Consider the following 17,583-nt stretch of genomic DNA (forward strand, 5'->3'; position numbering starts at 1 on the left):
GAGCTCACCGGGAACATCCCCCCGGAGCAGGGATCACGGGATCATCCGCACCCTGGACCTGCCCATCTACGTGACGCGCGTCAAGGGCAACAACGTCTACTGCCTGGACCGCGAGTGCCGGCCCCGCGTGCTCACCATCGACCCCACCGAGTTCCGCTTCAAACTGGCGCTCATCAACAGGAAGTACGATGAGGTGAGGAAACCTGGGAATGGGATTGGGAATGGGATTGGGAATGGGAATGGGATTGGGAATGGGATTGGGAATGGGATTGGGAATGGGGGAGCAATGTGGGTGAGCCCCAAGTCCTCACCATCGACCCCACCGAGTTCCGCTTCAAACTGGCGCTCATCAACAGGAAATGCAATGAGGTGAGGAAACCTGGGAATGGGATTGGGAATGGGATTGGGAATGGGAATGGGATTGGGAATGGGAATGGGATTGGGAATGGGATTGGGAATGGGGGAGCAATGTGGGTGAGCCCCAAGTCCTCACCACCGACCCCACCAAGGTCGGGTTCAAACGGGTGCTGAGCAATAGGAAATGCAATGAGGTGAGGAGGTGTGGGAATGGGAGTGGGATTGGGAATGAGGGGAAATGGGAGTGGGAGTGGGAATGGGAGTGGGATTGGGAATGGGATTGGGAATGGGGGAGCAATGTGGGTGAGCCCCGAGTCCTCACCATCGACCCCACCGAGTTCTGCTTCAAACTGGCGCTCATCAACAGGAAATGCAATGAGGTGAGGAGGTCTGGGAATGGGAATGGGAATGGGGAATGGGATTGGGAACATTTTGGGAACATTTTCCAGGGATTCTGGGAATGCTTTCCATGGATTCTGCCAGCATTTTCCAGGGATTTTTGCGAGCGTTTTCCCGGGATTTTTGGGAATATTGTCCGCAGATTCTGGGAACGCCTTCCTGGGACTTTTGGGAACGTTTTCTGTGGATTTTTGGGAATGCTCTCCATGGATTCTGGGGACACTTTGCATGGATTTTTGGGAATGCTCTCCATGGATTCCGGGAACGCTCTCCATGGGTTTTTGCGGATGCTCTCCATGGGTTCCGGGGATGCTCTCCATGGGTTTTTGGGGACGCTCTCCATGGATTCCGGGGACAATTTCCATGGATTTTTGGGCATGCTCTCCATGGATTCCAGGAATATTTTCCATGGATTTTTGGGAACGCTCTCCATGGATTCCGGGGACGCTCTCCATGGATTTTTGGGGAACGCTCTCCATGGATTTTTGGGAACGCTCTCCATGGGTTTTTGGGGATGCTTTCCATGGGTTTTTGGGGATGCTCTCCATGGATTCTGGGAATATTTTCCATGGATTTTTGGGAATGCTCTCCGTGGGTTTTTGGGGATGCTCTCCATGGGTTCTGGGAATATTTTCCATGAGTTTTTGGGAACGCTTTCCATGGATTTTTTGGGAACGTTTTCCGCGGATTCCGGGAACATTTTCCATGGGTTTTTGGGAGCTCTCTCCATGGGTTCCGGGGACGCTCTCCATGGATTCCGGGGACAATTTCCATGGATTTTTGGGGATGCTCTCCATGGATTCTGGGAATATTTTCCATGGGTTTTTGGGAACACTTTCCATGGGTTTTTGGGACGCTGCGCAGGTGCTGCACATGGTGCGCAACGCCAAGCTGGTGGGGCAGTCGATCATCGCGTACCTGCAGCGCAAGGGCTACCCCGAGGTGGCGCTGCACTTCGTCAAGGACGAGAAGACGCGCTTCAGCCTGGCCCTGGAGTGCGGCAACATCGAGGTGTGCGCGGGGCCGGGGGGTGCGGGAGGTTTGGGGAGGTTTTTGGGGTGTTCTGGGATGTTTCGGGACGTTCTGGGAGGTTTTTGGAGGTTTTGGGATGTTTCAGGAGGTTTGGGGAGGTTTCGGGATGTTCTGGGAGGTTTTGGGAGGTTTTGGGATGTTTCAGGAGGTTTGGGGAGGTTTTGGGATGTTCTGGGATGTTTCGGGATGTTCTGGGAGGTTTTTGGAGGTTTCAGGAGGTTTGGGGAGGTTTTTTGGGATGTTTTAGGATGTTTCGGGACGTTCCGGGAGGTTTGTGGAGGTTTTGGGATGTTTCAGGAGGTTTGGGGAGGTTTCATGAGGTTTGGGGAGGTTTTTTGGGATGTTCTGGGATGTTTAGGGATGTTCTGGGAGGTTTTTGGAGGTTTTTGGATGTTTCAGGAGGTTTGGGGAGGTTTCGGGACGTTCCGGGAGGTTTTTGGAGGTTTTTGGGATGTTTCAGGAGGTTTGGGGAGGTTTCATGAGGTTTTGGGAGGTTTGGGGAGGTTTTTGGGATGTTCTGGGATGTTTAGGGACGTTCCGGGAGGTTTTAGGAGGTTTTGGGATGTTTCAGGAGGTTTGGGGAGGTTTTGGGATGTTCTGGGATGTTTCGGGACGTTCTGGGAGGTTTTTGGAGGTTTTGGGATGTTTCAGGAGGTTTGGGGAGGTTTTGGGATGTTTCAGGAGGTTTTTGGGATGTTCTGGGATGTTTTGGGACGTTCTGGGAGGTTTTTGGAGGTTTTGGGATGTTTGGGAAGGTTTCGGGAGGTTTTGGGATGTTTTAGGAGGTTTCAGGATGTTCTGAGATGTTTCAGGATGTTCTGGGAGGTTTTGGGACATTTTGGGCCGTTCTGGGATGTTTCGGGATGTTTTAGGAGGTTTTGGGATGTTTCCGGATGTTTTGGGCCATTCTGGGATGTTTCGGGATGTTTTGGACCGTCCGTTTTGGGAAGTTGGAATCTCCACTCCCAATCCCCCCTAATCCTAGAATTCCGCAATCCCCGCTCCTGATCCCCCTGATCCCGGAATTCCCTGGGAGCAGCTCGCCCTGGAGGCCCCCAAAGCCCTGGAGGCCCCAGAGGGCTGCTGGGAGAAGCTGGGTCTGGAATTCCCACTCCCAGTTCCCCCTAACTGTGGAATTCTGGATTCCCCTATCCCAATCCCCCTCTCCCAATCCCTCAAATCCTGGAATTCCATGGGAGCAGATCTCCCTGGAGGCCCTCAAAGCCCTGGAGGCCACCAAGGGCTGCTGGGAGAAGCTGGGCCTGGAATTCCCACTCCCAATGCCCCCTAACTCTGGAATTCTGGACTCCCCTCTCCCAACCCCCTCTCCCGATCCCCGTAATCCCGGAATTCCGTGGGAGCAGATCGCCCTGGAGGCCCCAAAGGGCTGCTGGGAGAAGCTGGGCCTGGAATTCCCGCTCCCAGTGCCCCCTAACTGTGGAATTCTGGATTCCCCTCTCCTGATCCCTGGAATCCCGGAATTCCGTGGGAGCAGATCGCCCTGGAGGCCCCCAAAGCCCTGGAGGCTGCCAAGGGCTGCTGGGAGAAGCTGGGTCTGGAATTCCCGCTCCCAGTGCCCCCTAACTTTGGAATTCTGGATTCCCCTCTCCCAATCCCCTCTCCTGATCCCTCAAATCCCGGAATCCCGGAATTCCATGGGAGCAGATCGCCCTGGAGGCCCCAAAGGGCTGCTGGGAGAAGCTGGGTCTGGAATTCCCACTCCCAGTGCCCCCTAACTCTGGAATTCTGGACTCCCCTCTCCCAACCCCCCTCTCCCGATCCCCGGAATCCCGGAATTCCGTGGGAGCAGATCGCCCTGGAGGCCGCCAAGGCGCTGGACGACAAGGGCTGCTGGGAGAAGCTGGGCGAGGTGGCGCTGCTGCAGGGCAACCACCAGGTGGTGGAGATGTGCTACCAGCGCACCAAGAACTTCGACCGCCTCTCCTTCCTCTACCTCATCACCGGCAACCTGGAGAAGCTGCGCAAGATGATGAAGATCGGTGAGGCCGGCTGGGATCGGCGGGCCCGGCGCCTTCCGGCCGGGAATGGGAATGGGAGCTGGGGGTGGGAGCAGGGAATGGGAATGGGAATGGGAATGGGAATGGGAATGGGAATGGGAATGGGAATGGGAATGGGAGCTGGGGATAGGAGCTGGGAATGGGAATGGGGGTGGGAGCTGGGAATGGGAGCTGGGGGTGGGAGCTGGGGATGGGAGCCGGGAATGGGAGCCGGGGATGGGAGCCAGGAATGGGGGCTGGTAATGAGAGCCAGGGATGGGAGCCGGGGATGGGAGCCAGGATGGAAATGGGAGCTGGGGATGGGAGCCGGGAATGGGAATGGGAGCCAGGAATGGGAGCTGGGAATGAGAGCCGACAGTGGGAGCCAGGGATGGGAGCTGGGAATGAGGGCTGGGATTGGGAGCTGGGAATGGCAGCCGGGATTGAGAGCTGGGATTGGAGATGGGAGCCAGGACTGGGAGCCGGGAACGCGGCAGCTGTGAATGGGAGCCAGGATTGGGAGCTGGGAATGGAGATGGGAGCTGGGAATGGGAATGGGAGCCGGGATTGGGAGCTGGGGGTGGGAGCCGGGAATGGGAGCCGGGAATGGAGATGGGAGCCGGGATCGGGAGCCGGGATCGGGAGCTGGGATTGGGAGCCGGGATCGGGAGCCGGGAATGGAGATGGGAGCCGGGATCGGGAGCCGGGAACGCGGCGGCTGATTCCCGTTGCTGCAGCCGAGATCCGGAAGGACATGAGCGGGCACTACCAGAACGCGCTGTACCTGGGAGACGTGGCCGAGAGGGTCCGGATCCTCAAGAGCTGCGGGCAGAGTGAGTGTTCCTGTGGGAATTCCAGGGGGAGGGAGCGTTCCCGGGGGAATTCCAGGGGGAGGGAGTCACCCCCAGCGGGAATTCTGCCCCAGGAGCTCGGGAAAGGCTCCTGGGGTGGGCAGGGAATTCTGGAGGCTCCTTGGGATGATCCCTGAGGAGCTGAGCGCGAGGTTATTCCGATTATTTCCCATTATTCCAGTGGTCATTCCCGTTATTCCAACTGTTATTCCCATCATTCCTGTTATTCCAACAGTGAATCCCATTATTCCAATGGCTGTTGCCTAAATCCAGGGGGAGCAGCATTTCCATTATCCCAGTGATCGTTACTCCAATGGTTATCCCATTATTCCAGTGGTTATTCCCAGTATTTCCCACACTCCCATGGCCATTCCCATTATTTATCCCTAAACGCAGGGAATTCCCATTATCCCAGTGGTCATTCCCTAAATCCAGGGCATTCCCGTCCATTCCCGCTCCATCCCAAGGTGCGATTCCCCTTCCCGTGGGTACCGGGGAACATTCCCACGTGGATCCCTGGTTGATCCAAGGACTCCAGGGTCGGGATTCCGGGATCCCGGGGGGCTCTTCCCGCCCTGAGGGCCATTCCCGGTGGGAATTGCAGAGTCGCTGGCGTTCCTGACGGCCGCCACGCACGGGCTGGACGAGGAGGCCGAGAGCCTGCGGGAATCCTTCGATCCCGAGAAGGAGACGGTGGGAACGCCGGGAAAACTCCGGGAAAACTCCGGGAATTCGGGAAGGAGGGCGGGGATGAGGGAAATCCTGGCAAACTCTGGGAATTCAGGAAGGAGGGCGGGGATGAGGGAAATCCTGGCAAACTCTGGGAATTTGGGAAGGAGGTTACAATGGGGTGACGAGCTGGGAAGCTCCTGTTGGGAACAAGCAGCGTTCCCACGCCGGGCAGGGCCGGGATCCCAGGGAATTTCCCGCCCGATCCCATCCTTTCCCGCCCTTCCCAGATCCCGGCCGTGGATCCCGAGGCGCGGCTGCTGCAGCCCCCGGCCCCGGTGCTGCCCCTGGACACCAACTGGCCCCTCCTGACCGTGTCCAAAGGGTTCTTCGAGGGAACCATCGCCGGGAAAGGTTGGGATTTTCTGGGATCTGGGGGGATTTCTGGGATTTGGGATCAAGCTCCGGGGTCTGTGGGCGCAGTGAAGTCACGGAATGTTCCGGGAAGGGGGAAAAGGGGGTGGGAAAGTGGGAAAGGAGCAGCTGGATGTGAGCCCAGAGGGGCTGGAGGCAGCAGGGTTGGGGTGGGAATGGGATCAGGACAGGGATTGACCCCAGGGAATGGCCAGGGCTGTGTCCAAGTGTGGGAAATCATGGAATGAGCGGCGGGAGAAGGGAATGGAAAACTCTGGGGGAGCTGGGGGGGCTCATCCCAGAGAAAAGGGGGATCCAGGGGGAATCTGGGGCTCTTCCAGGGGGGATTTGGGATCTGATCCCAGGGAACAGGGCCAGGACAAGAGGGAACGGCCTCGAGCTGTGCCAGGGTTGGATATCTGGGATAAGTTTTCCATGGAAAAAGGATTGGAAACTGCTGGAAGGGACTCGGGGAGGGTTGGACCCTCCCCCCGGAGGTGTCCGAGGAATTCCTGGAATTCTTGGGTGTCCAGCTGGGGATCAATCCCACAGTCCTGGAGCTCTCTCCCACCCTCATAAATCCCGGAATTCCCTAAAATTCCAGCCTGGGATGTGACAGCATAACGTGAGGGTGGGGTTTTCCCCTCATGGAATTCTTTCCTGAGGCTCCTTCCCGGTATTTTTTTAGGGAAAGGAGGAGCCCTGGCCGCCGACATCGACATGGACGCCGTGGGCACCGAGGGCTGGGGCGAGGATGCGGAGCTGCAGCTGGATGAAGGTGGGAAAATCCCGGATTTTTCCTTGGAAAACCCCAATTCCCGTTGCTCTGGCAACCCCCTGACCTTCCCCTCCCCCCGCAGACGGATTCGTGGATGCCGGAGAAGGATTCGGAGAGGAAGGAATGGGAAAAGGGCCGGAGGAAGGAGGAGGATGGGAAGTGGAGGAAGATTTGGATCTTCCCCCTGAGCTGGTAGGAGAATCCTGGGGTATCCCAGCGCTGATTCCTTGGGAATTCAGGAAGCGGGGAATGTGCTGTGGCATCCTCCAGCTCGGATTGCAGCTGGAATTCCGGGATTTTCCCGCTCTTTTCCCTCAGGATGTCCCCGCCGGCCCCGCGGGAGCAGCTGAGGACGGATTCTTCGTGCCCCCCACCAAGGGCACCAGCCCAGCCCAGGTAAATCCTGGATTTCCTTGGAAAAATGGGAATTGCCTCCTTTTCCCTTTCTTTTTTTGGAGTTTTTGGTTGGGTTTTTTTTGGGATTTGTGAGCCCAATTTGGGAATTTCCTTGTGGGAATTGCAGGCTCTGGATTCCAGGCCTGGATTCACTTCCCTTCCCTGCTTTTCCAGGTGTGGTGCAACAATTCCCAGCTCCCTGTGGATCACATCCTGGCGGGATCCTTCGAGACAGCCATGAGAGTGAGTTTTCCATGGAATTTTTATGGAAAAACGCCGCCTTTCCCCCTTACTTTCTCTCCTCCCACCGGAAGCTTGGCTTTGTGTCCCTTTGGGGATATTTTATCCCCCTTTTTTTATGGATACGACCCAAAGCGAGGCCTCGGCGCTGCCTGATCCAGGTTTCCCCACCCAATCCATGATTTTTTGGTTTTCCCATCAGCTGCTCCATGACCAGGTGGGAGTGACCAACTTTGGCCCCTACAAGCAGCTCTTCCTGCAGACCTTTTCCCGAGGCCGGACGACATTCCAGGCCCTTCCCAGCCTCCCCGCCATGTACGGATTCCCACACCGCAACTGGTGAGCACTGGGAAGCGCCTTTCCCATATTCCAGGGATTTCCCAGGCTCCAGGGCAGCTGGGAATGCTCTTCCTGGAGAGAAATCCCGGATTTAGGAGGTTGGGAATGAGGTCAGTGAGTCCAAGCTGCGGCCGATTCCCAGCTGGACGCCCGGAGCAACATCCAGGAATTCCTTGGACACCTCCAGGGATGAGGAGGAGCCGGAATTCCCAGTTTGTGGAGAGGGCTGGGAATTGTGGGGGGCAGAGATGAGCTCAGGGCAAAATCCAGGGAACATCCAGGGCTGGATCCTCATGGAATGAGGGGCTGGGAAGCAGAAAGTGTCCAGGGAACGGGGCTGGAGCAGCAGGAGAAGGGCCTGGAAAACCCTGAGGGAGCTGCGGGGGCTCTGCCAGGAGAAAAGGGGGATCCAGGGGGAATTTGGGGCTCTTCCAGGGGGAATTTGGGATCTGATCCCAGGGAACAGGGTCAGGACAAGAGGGAACGGCCTCGAGCTGTGCCAGGGAGGCTCAGGGTGGATATTTGGGAAAATTTTTCCATGGAAAAGGGTTGGGAACCCCTGGAAGGGGCTCAGGGAGGGTTGGATCCCCATCCCTGGAGGTGTCCGAGGAATTCCTGAACTGCTCTGGACTCCTGGAATTCCATCCCAACCTCACCGAGCCCACACAATCCCCTCTCCCCGCATCCCTCTGATCCTTAAATCCCGAATCTTGGGATCCCAGGAAAGAGGCTGGGCCCAAGACGGCGCTCCCGGCCGTGGGGCTGAAGCTGAACGACCTCATCCAGCGGCTGCAGCTCTGCTACCAACTGACCACGGCCGGGAAATTCGAGGAAGCCGTGGAGAAATTCCGGCTGATCCTGCTCAGCGTCCCCTTGCTGGTGGTGGACAACAAGCAGGAGATCGCCGAGGTCAGGGATGCATCCCGATCCTAATCCCGATCCCGAGGTGTCCCCAGGGAAGGGATTGATCCCTGGTTTTCTGGCGTTCCCAAAGGCGCAGCAGCTGATCGCGATTTGCCGGGAATACATCGTGGGATTGTCCATGGAGATTGAGAGGAAGAAGCTGCCCAAGGAGACGCTGGAGCAGCAGAAGAGGATCTGTGAGGTGGGAAATGTGGGAATTCCTGAGGGGGGGAATGTGGGAATTTCTGAGGTGGGAAATGTGGGAATTCCTGAGGGGGAAATGTGGGATTCCTGAGGGGGGGAACGTGGAATTCCTGAGGGGGAAAACATGGAATTCCTGAGGGGGGAAATGTGGGATTCCTGAGGGAAAAAACATGGGAAATCCTGAGGGGGAAATGTGGGATTCCTGAGGCAGAAATGTGGGAATTCCTGAGGGGGGAAATGTGGAATTCCTGATGGGGGAAACATGGGAATTTCTGAGGGGGGAAACGTGGGAATTCCTGATGGGGGAAATGTGGGGATTTCTGAGGTGGGAAATGTGGGAATTCCTGAGGGGGGGAACGTGGAATTCCTGAGGGGGAAAACATGGAATTCCTGATGGGGGAAATGTGGGATTCCTGAGGGGAAAAACATAGGAAATCCTGAGGGGGAAATGTGGGATTCCTGAGGGGGAAAACATGGAATTCCTGATGGGGGAAATGTGGGATTCCTGAGGGGAAAAACATAGGAAATCCTGAGAGGGAAATGTGGGATTCCTGAGGCAGAAATGTGGGAATTCCTGGTGGGGGGAAATGTGGAATTCCTGATGGGGGAAATGTGTGATTTCTGAGGGGGAAAATATGGAATTCCTGAGGCAGAAATGTGGGGCTCCTGAGGGGAAAAAAGTGGGATTTTACCTTTAAAGGTGATACAAATGGGGGCTACCTGTGAGGGACCGTTCCGAGCCATAATTCCCGTTATTCCCGAGGTTTTGATCCCAGTTTTCCGTGTTTTCTCTGGCAGATGGCCGCCTACTTCACGCACTCCAACCTGCAGCCCGTGCACATGATCCTGGTGCTCCGCACCGCCCTCAACCTCTTCTTCAAACTCAAGAACTTCAAGAGCGCCGCCACCTTCGCCCGCCGCCTGCTTGAGCTCGGCCCCAAGCCCGAGGTGGCCCAGCAGGTGAGGCCCCAAATGTCCCCAAATGGCCCCGTCCCCAAACCCAGCAGGTGAGGGCCCCAATGTCCCTGTCCCCAACCCCAAGGTGGCCCAGTAGGTGAGGCCCTCAGGTGGGGGGAACTCCTTTGTTGGGGTGTCCCTATCCCCAAACCTGAGGTGGCCCAGCAGCTGAGGCCCTCAGGTGTGGAACCCCTGCTGTGACACCATTTTTAGGGTGTCCCTTGTTCCCAAACCCCAGCTAAAGTCCTCAGGTGTGGAACCCCTGCTGTGACACCATTTTTAGGGTGTCCCTTGTCCCAAACCCCAGCTAAAGCCCTCAGGTGTGGAACCCCTGCTGTGACACCGTTTTTAGGGTGTCCCTTGTTCCCAAACCCGAGCTGAGGCCCTCAGGTGTGGAACCCCTGCTGTGACCCCTTTTTGGGGTGTGCTTGTCCTCAACCTGAGCTGAGGCCCTCAGGTGTGGAACCCCTGCTGTGACACCATTTTTGGGGTGTCCCTTGTCCCAAACCCAAGCTAAAGCCCTCAGGTGTGGCACCCCTGCTGCGACACCATTTTTGGGGTGTCCCCATCCCTCGTGCTCACGGTGGCGATGTTTTCCAGACACGGAAGATCCTGTCAGCCTGCGAGAAGAACCCCAGCGACAGCCACCAGCTCAACTACGACCAGCACAACCCCTTCGACATCTGCGCCGCCTCCTACCGCCCCATTTACCGCGGGAAACCCCTGGAAAAGTGTCCCCTCAGCGGGGCCTGCTACAGCCCCGAGTTCCGCGGGCAGATCTGCCGCGTCACCACGGTGAGGGGGACATGGATCCTGTGGGGTTGCCCTCAGGAATTGCATCCCGCTGATGTGTGGGGTTGGAGGGTTTGTAGGGTGGGAAATTCTGGGGTTTTGAGGGGCCAGTGTTGGATTCCAGAGGGGGTTTAGGGCCTTTCCCACAAGGAGGGGCCGTGGGAGTTCAGACTGCTTGGTCTGGAGAATCTGAGGGAGGATCTCGTCCATCCATGGAAATATCTCCAATATCCGTACAAATCTCTCAAATATCCATAAAAAAATCTCAAATATCCATGGAAATACCTCCAATATCCCCACAAATCTCTCCTCTGAAGGGGGACAGCAAAGTGTCCCCTCAGTGGGGCCTGGCTACGGCCCCGAGTTCCGCGGGCAGAGCTGCCACGTCCCCACGGTGAGGGGGACATGGATCCTGTGGGATTTCCCTCAGGATTTCCACTGGGAATCACATCCCGCTGATTTGTGTGGGGTTGGAGGGTTTGTAGGGTGGGAAAATCTGGGGTTTTGAAGGGCCAGTGTTGGATTCCAGAGAGGGTTTAAGGGCCTTTCCCACAAGGAGGGGCCGTGGGAGTTCAGACTGCTTGGTCTGGAGAATCTGAGGGGGAAACTCGTCCATCCATGGAAATATCTCCAATATCCATGGAAATACCTGAGATCTGTAGAAATATCTCCAACGTCTATGAAAATATCCCGAAGATCTATAGAAATCTCCTCAATATCCCCACAAATCTCTCATCTGAGGGGGGATCTCATCCATCCATGGAAATATCTCAAGTATCACCACAAACCTCTCCAACATCCCCACAAATACTTCAAATTTCCACACAAATCCCTCAGATTCCCACCCAAATCCCTCAGATTCCCACCCAAATCCCTCAAATGCCCACCCAAATCCCTCAAATGCCCACCCAAATCTCCCCAAGGGATCTCAGGACGGTCCCAGCCCCTTCCCAGTGCTCCCAGCACAGGCCCAAGAGCGACGGCCCCAAACCCAACCCCTAAATCTCGAATTTTCACCCCTAAATCCTGAATTTCCCCCCCTAAATCCTGAATTTCCCCCCCTAAATCCCAAATTTTCACCCCTAAATCCCAAGTTTTCACCCCTACATCCCAAATTTTCCCCCTAAATCCTGAATTTTCCCCCTAAATCCTGAATTTTCCCCCTAAATCCCGAATTTTCCTCCCTAAATCCCAAGTTTTCCCCCTAAATCCTCTCTTTGTCCCTGCAGGTGACAGAGATCGGGAAGGACGTCCTGGGGCTGCGCATCAGCCCCCTCCAGTTCCGTTAGGAATTCTCCTGGATAAGGAATTTCCCGCTCCCCCATCCCAGCTTTCACCCCAATCCCTCCCCTTGACCATTCCCGTGCTCCCTTCCTGGTTTTTCCCCACCCTGGAATTCCGGATTGAGGGGGTTTTTTTCCTCATTTAGCAGGAATTTCTCCCTTGTTCCCAGACCGGTTTTCCCGCTCCTTTATCCCAGATCTTTTCCAGAGGGGGAAAGGGCTGCTCTTCCCAAATCCTTGGAAGCTCCTCCAGAGGCTGCAGCTGCCTCTGCCCCCCTTTCAATCCCAAATAATTGCTTGGAAAACCCAGGATTGGCTCTGCCAGTCCCCAATCCGAGGAAATCCAGCTCCCTCTGGAAGTGGCTCCGTGTTCGTTGACTCCTTGTTTTGTTGTCCTGGCAACTTAATGAGCTCCCCTCGTTAATAAAGTTTGTTAATCACCTGGAATTTCCTGGTTAGGAGCTCAGGACACCCACAAAAAAAAAGTGGGATTTAATCCCTTTTCCCACCTCTGCTTGGAGAGCTGGGAATTTTCTGGGAGCTGGGATGGGCACTCCTGGAATGACTTGGAGCTGGAAGTGTTAATTAGCGGGGTGTAATTAGTGCCCCAATTAACCCTGAGGGCTTGTCCGGAATTCCCTGCTGGAGTTTTGTCCTTTGGAGTCTCCAGGGCACAGAAAAGGCTCCGGGATTCCCAAATTTGGGTGGATCCTGATCCCTGCAGGGGGACAGGGATGGGAACCAAAACGGGACAGGCAAAGGGGGAGGATCCAGGGATGCAATTCCAGGGATTGTCCCGCTGGGAATGGCCAGGGCTGTGTCCAGGTGGGGGATTCTCATGGAATGAGGGGCTGGAGCAGCGGGAAAAGGGCCTGGAAAACCCTGAGGGAGCTGCAGGGGCTCTGCCAGGGGAAAAGGGGGATCCAGTGGGGAATTTGGGGCTCTTCCAGGGGGAATTTGGGATCTGATCGCAGGGAACGGGGTCAGGACAAGAGGGAACGGCCTCGAGCTGTGCCAGGGGAGGCTCAGGGTGGATATCTGGGGAAATTTTTCCATGGAAAAAGGGTTGGGAACCGCTGGAAAGGGCTCAGGGAGGGTTGGATCCCCATCCCTGGAGGTGTCCGAGGAATTCCTGGAATTCTGGGTGACCACGTGGGGATCGCCTTGGAATTCTTCCCCTCCCCTTCCCCCACTGATCCCGGAATCCCTCGGGATCGGCGCCGTTTTCCCGCCAAACCTCGCGGCTTTAAACCTTTTATTTATCCATAAAAACGGGGGGGAAAAAGGGAATGCGGCCATTCCAAGGCTTCCAGTGTTCCCTGGGATCTTCCCTGGGGCTGTGGGACGCTTCCAGCGCCTCTGGATTCATGGATTGGGGGATTTCAGGAGCAGGGAGTTGTGGCAGGCCACGGCGATGCCGCCGATGAGGTTCAGGAATTCCTGGAAATCCAACTGCCCGTCGCTGTTCAGATCCAGCTTTTTCATCATCCTGTCCACCACGCCCGGATCCTTCTGGTTCTGCCAAAAAAAAAAAAACCGGGAATCGGGGCCTGGAATGAGCGGGAATTCCCTGCCCAGGGAGGGAATGGGAGCTCAGGGAGTCCTGGGATGGTTTGGGATGGAGGGAGCTGAAATGTCCCAATCCATATTCCTGCTGGGCCAGGTGGATCCAGGGATGGGGAATCCACGGGATAACCTGGGCCAGGGAAGGATTCATCCCTCAAATCCCAAATAAACCAGCCTAGGGAATCTGGAATGCTTTGGGCTGGGCAAATCCCTAAATATCCACATCCAGTGACATTCCCAAAATCCCATCCCACCCCAAACCCCATCCCGACACATCCCCAGGGCCGGGAACCCAGGGGTCCTCCTATCCCATAAATCCCATAAATCCCATCCCATCCCATGGATCCCATCCCATGGATCCCATCCCATGGATCCCATCCCATGGATCCCATCCCATCCCATCCCATCCCATCCCACCCCATCCCATCCCATGGACCCCACCCCACTCGGCATTCCCAGACCTTGGTGAAGGCGGCCAGCTCGGTGTCCATGAAGGCCCGGAATTCCCGCTTGGAGAGGGAGCAGGAATCTCCCTCCTTGCCGGCGTAGCGCTGGAACACGGCCAGCAGCGACTCGATGCAGCGCTCCGTCTCCGTGGGCTGCGGGAATATCCCGGGATTTTGGGATGAGGGAAGGGCTGCAGGAACCTTCTGTGCCCATTCCAGGTGTGCCAGGAGCAATCCCGGGTTTTGTCGGGAGCAGGGAACGGCCCCCTCTGCCTATTCCAGGAGCAACCCCGCTGGATTTTTGGGGACGGAGGAGCCTCCTGTGCCCATTCCCGGTGTTCCCGGTTTTTTCAGGATGAGGGAAGGCCTCAGCCCGACCCGTTCAGCCGCATTTTCCCCTGGATTTCACTCCCTGGCACAGCTCCCGGAGCGGGAGCGGCTCCTGGAAAATCCCTGGGGAGGTGCCGGATCCCGGCGGAGGAGTGGGAAGGGCCCGGGGCGGATCCAAGCTTTGGATGAGGCGGTTTTTGGGGAGATAATCCCGTTTTCCCCCCGTTTTTCCTCCGTTTTTCTCCGTTTCCCCCCCATTTTCCCGTTTTCCCCTGTTTTCCCCCGTTTTCCCCCGTTTTCTTCCTGTTTCCCCCCATTTCCCCCCGTTTTCCCCCGTTTTTCCCTGTTTTTCCCCGTTTTTCCCAGTTTTTCCCTCTTTCCCTCCCTCCTCTCCTCCCCCCCCGCCCTGTCCGACCCCAGGAGAGGAAAATTCCAGCGGCCTTCCCAATTTCCTGGAGGTTCTCCCCCTGGGACGTACAGGGAAGGTGCGGATTTGGGGAATAAAGTGGGGATTTTGGGACTCTTCCGCCTTCCCAGGGCCCCTTCCCTGGCTCCGTCCCGCTCCGCTTTTGGGGCCTTTCGTGGGTAAAGCCCCTTTTCCTGTCACCCTCCCGTCCCTATGGAATCACCCCCCCCCATCCCACACATCCTGCGACCCTTTCCCTGCCCCTTTTCCCATTCCCAGACCCTTTCCCAACAAATCCTTCCCTTGGCACCATTCCCTGGCCCCGGCCCGCTCCCGTTTTGGGGCCTTTTGTAGGAAAATCTCCTCTGGAACCCCTCTGGAACCCTTCCCACCGCATTCCCGGGAATCCCGGCTCCCTCACCATGGCTGGGGCAGGCGGCGGATGCTCCGCTCGGGTTGGAATTGTAGGATCGGGAGCCTCAGGAACAGCTCCGAGACAGCTCGGGGACAGCTCGGGAGCCCCGCCCGGGGTGACTCAGCCCCGGCCGCGTTGGGCAATTCCCGTTTCCAGCGGCAACCGCGGCTCCTCCCGCGCCTCTGGAATGTGCCCGGCCCTGCCCTGCCCCGCTCCGGGGTTTGCGGTTATTCCCAGTCCGGAATGATCCCGGTTTTCTCCGCTGGGATAGCGCTGGGTTCACCCTCGGGGGAGGAGATGGGGGGAAAAAATCCCCCCCCCAAAATCTTCCAGGGGAGGCTGGAGCAGGAAAAAAGGGGAAAATCCCAAAATCTTCAGGGGGAGGCTGGAGCAGGGAGGGGGGAAAATCCCAAAAATCTTTGAGGGGGAGGCTGGAGCAGGAAAAAGGGGAAAACTTCCCCAAAATCTTCCAGGGGAGGCTGGAGCAGGGAGGGGGGAAACACGGGGTTTTGGGATGAGTTCTGGGATCGGGGAAAGCTTCCATGGACAGCTCTGGGAATTCTGCTGGAGCCTGGAGCAGGAAAAAAAGGGGGAAATCCCCCAAATCTCGAAGCAGGACAAAGGGAAGCAGCAAACGAGGGAACAGCCCCGGGAGATTTTCCCTTCTCCTCCCAATTCCCCGTCCTCAAACTCCCGATTTTTTTCCCATATATTTGGGGGAAAAGAAGATTTTCCTCAATCCAACATTCCCAAAGGGAATTTCCCAAACCTTGGATTGGAAAATTGGATTTTCCCTCTCCCTGAGGATCCCCCTGGATAAAAGGGGAGGGGGGGGGGGAGGGGGGAATGTGGCATTTTCCCTGTGCCAGAGGCGATCCCGGGGGATTCGGGATGTTCCCGGCGGGACGCGGCTGGCCTGGGACGCGGCTGGCCCGGGATGCGGCTGGCCCGGGATGCGGACACCGCCATCTGTGCGGCCACACGGTGGCACCGAGCCGTGGGCCTGGCACTGGTCCTGGCACTGGTCCTGGCACTGCCACTGGCCCTGGCCCGGGCACCGAGCCGTGCTCCTGCTCCTGCTCCTGTCACCGAGCCGTGGCCCTGGCCCTGTCCCTGGCCCCATTACTGAGCTGTGCTCCTGTTCCTGCTCCCGTCACCGAGCCATGGCCCTGGCCCTGGCCCTGGCCCTGGCCCTGGCCCTGGCCCTGGCCCTGGCCCTGTCACTGGCCCCATTACTGAGCCGTGCTCCTGTTCCTGCTCCTGTCACTGGCCCTGGCCCTGTCCCCATCACCGAGCCGTGCTCCTGTTCCTGTTCCTGCTCCTGTTCCTGTTCCTGCTCCTGTTCCTGTTCCTGTCACCGAGCTGTGTCACTGTCGCCGTTCCTGGCCCTGTCACCAAGTCCTTGTCCCAGCGCTGGCCCTGGCCCTGTCACCGCGCTGTGTCCCTGAGCCCTGGCCATGGCTCTGTCCCTGTCCCCATCACCGAGCCGTGCTCCTGTTCCTGCTCCTGTTCCTGTTCCTGGCCCTGCCACCGAGCCATGGCCCTGGCCCTGTCACTGGCCCTGGCCCTGTCCCCATCACCGAGTCGTGTTCCTGTTCCTGTTCCTGTTCCTGTTCCTGTTCCTGTTCCTGTTCCTGTTCCTGCTCCTGCTCCTGCTCCTGTTCCTGTCACCGAGCTGTGTCACTGTCCCCGTTCCTGGCCCTGTCACCGAGCTGTGTCCCTGGCCCTGGCCCTGTCACCGAGCCCTTGTCCCAGCCCTGGCCCTGTCACCGAGCTGTGTCCCTGGCCCTGGCCCTGGCCCTGTCCCCATCACCGAGTCGTGCTCCTGTTCCTGTTCCTGTTCCTGTTCCTGTTCCTGTTCCTGTTCCTGTTCCTGTTCCTGCTCCTGTCACCGAGCTGTGTCACTGTCCCCGTTCCTGGCCCTGTCACCGAGCTCTGGCCCTGGCCCTGGCTCTGTCCCTGTCCCCAGCTTTGTCACTGTCCCTGTCCTTGGCCCTGTCCCCAAACCCTGACCCTGTCACCGAGCCCTGGCCGTGTCCCTGTCCCTGTTCCTGTCCCTGTCCCCATCCCCGTTCCTGTTCCCCTCCCTGTCCCTCTCCCTCTCCCTCTCCATGTCCTTGTCCTTTTCCATGTCCCCATCCCCGTTCCTGTTCCCCTCCCTATCCCTGTCCCTGTCCCTGTCCCTGTCCCTGTCCCTGTCCCTGTCCCTGTCCCCATCCCCGTTCCTGTTCCCCTCCCTATCCCTGTCTCTGTCCCTCTCCCTGTCCCTCTCCCTGTCCCTGTCCCCATCCCTGTTCCCATCCCTGTCCCTGTTCCCGTTCCCGTTCCTGTCCCTGTCATGTGGGGACAGCACCGGGAGCGGCTCTGGCCAGGACGGAGCCTTGGGAGAGCCTGGGATGGGATGTGGGAATGGGGGATTTGGTGGGATTTGGGATTAGGAGGAGTTTGGGGGCTGAACTGGGAGTGTGTGAGCTGAACTGGGAATGCCTCATCCCAGCTGGGAAGGTGTGATCCGAGCTGGGCCCCCCTCCCAGCCCTCCCGGCCCTCCGGAATGGGACGCACGGAGCCGGTGCAGGAATCAGCTCTTTATTCCCATTTTCCATGCAATAAAAAGGAAGGAAAAGGAGGAGAAGGAGAATCCCCCACCCACCACCAGGACCCTGCGGCCGCTCCAAACCCCCGAGCCTGGTGCTGGAATTCTGCTGGAATCAAGGCGACAAAAGTGGGGTTTTTTCCCAACCTCGAGGATTTCCAGGCCCCAAAATCAGGAATTTTTTTGGAGTTTCGTGGCAGAAGCTGAGAGGAGCC

The 17,583-nt window shown here is 57.6% G+C and overlaps 2 protein-coding genes across 2 annotated transcripts in view; one reads left to right on the top strand and one right to left on the bottom strand.

Moving 5' to 3' along the window:
* Positions 1-12,058, top strand: part of COPA (COPI coat complex subunit alpha) — a 28,974-nt gene extending 16,916 nt beyond the window's left edge. The window contains exons 18-33 of the mRNA XM_068994995.1: positions 31-193; positions 1,621-1,767; positions 3,599-3,788; positions 4,523-4,618; positions 5,241-5,329; positions 5,596-5,719; positions 6,408-6,497; positions 6,580-6,689; positions 6,816-6,893; positions 7,068-7,136; positions 7,336-7,472; positions 8,195-8,381; positions 8,467-8,577; positions 9,378-9,539; positions 10,137-10,331; positions 11,558-12,058. Of these exons, the coding sequence (XP_068851096.1) occupies positions 31-193; positions 1,621-1,767; positions 3,599-3,788; positions 4,523-4,618; positions 5,241-5,329; positions 5,596-5,719; positions 6,408-6,497; positions 6,580-6,689; positions 6,816-6,893; positions 7,068-7,136; positions 7,336-7,472; positions 8,195-8,381; positions 8,467-8,577; positions 9,378-9,539; positions 10,137-10,331; positions 11,558-11,617 (2,008 nt within the window). The 3' untranslated portion in view covers positions 11,618-12,058. The remainder of the gene's footprint in view (positions 1-30; positions 194-1,620; positions 1,768-3,598; positions 3,789-4,522; positions 4,619-5,240; positions 5,330-5,595; positions 5,720-6,407; positions 6,498-6,579; positions 6,690-6,815; positions 6,894-7,067; positions 7,137-7,335; positions 7,473-8,194; positions 8,382-8,466; positions 8,578-9,377; positions 9,540-10,136; positions 10,332-11,557) is intronic.
* A 791-nt stretch (positions 12,059-12,849) lies between these two features.
* On the bottom strand, positions 12,850-14,911 carry LOC138098451 (protein S100-A11-like). Its single transcript, XM_068995018.1, has 3 exons — positions 14,781-14,911; positions 13,639-13,776; positions 12,850-13,129 (listed from the first exon to the last, which is right to left on the bottom strand). Exons 1-3 carry the CDS (start codon positions 14,781-14,783, stop codon positions 12,977-12,979), a joined length of 294 nt encoding a protein of 97 aa, XP_068851119.1. The 5' UTR covers positions 14,784-14,911; the 3' UTR covers positions 12,850-12,976.
* Between the last annotated feature and the right edge of the window lie 2,672 nt (positions 14,912-17,583).

The sequence above is a fragment of the Aphelocoma coerulescens genome, chromosome 25 (assembly GCF_041296385.1).
Source record: "Aphelocoma coerulescens isolate FSJ_1873_10779 chromosome 25, UR_Acoe_1.0, whole genome shotgun sequence".
In the NCBI taxonomy this organism is placed as follows: domain Eukaryota; kingdom Metazoa; phylum Chordata; class Aves; order Passeriformes; family Corvidae; genus Aphelocoma; species Aphelocoma coerulescens.

Coding starts and splice junctions, on each gene's coding strand:
- LOC138098451 (XM_068995018.1), bottom strand. Junction 13,130..13,638: donor AGCTGGCCGCCTTCACCAAG/GTCTGGGAATGC, acceptor TTTTTTTGGCAG/AACCAGAAGGATCCGGGCGT.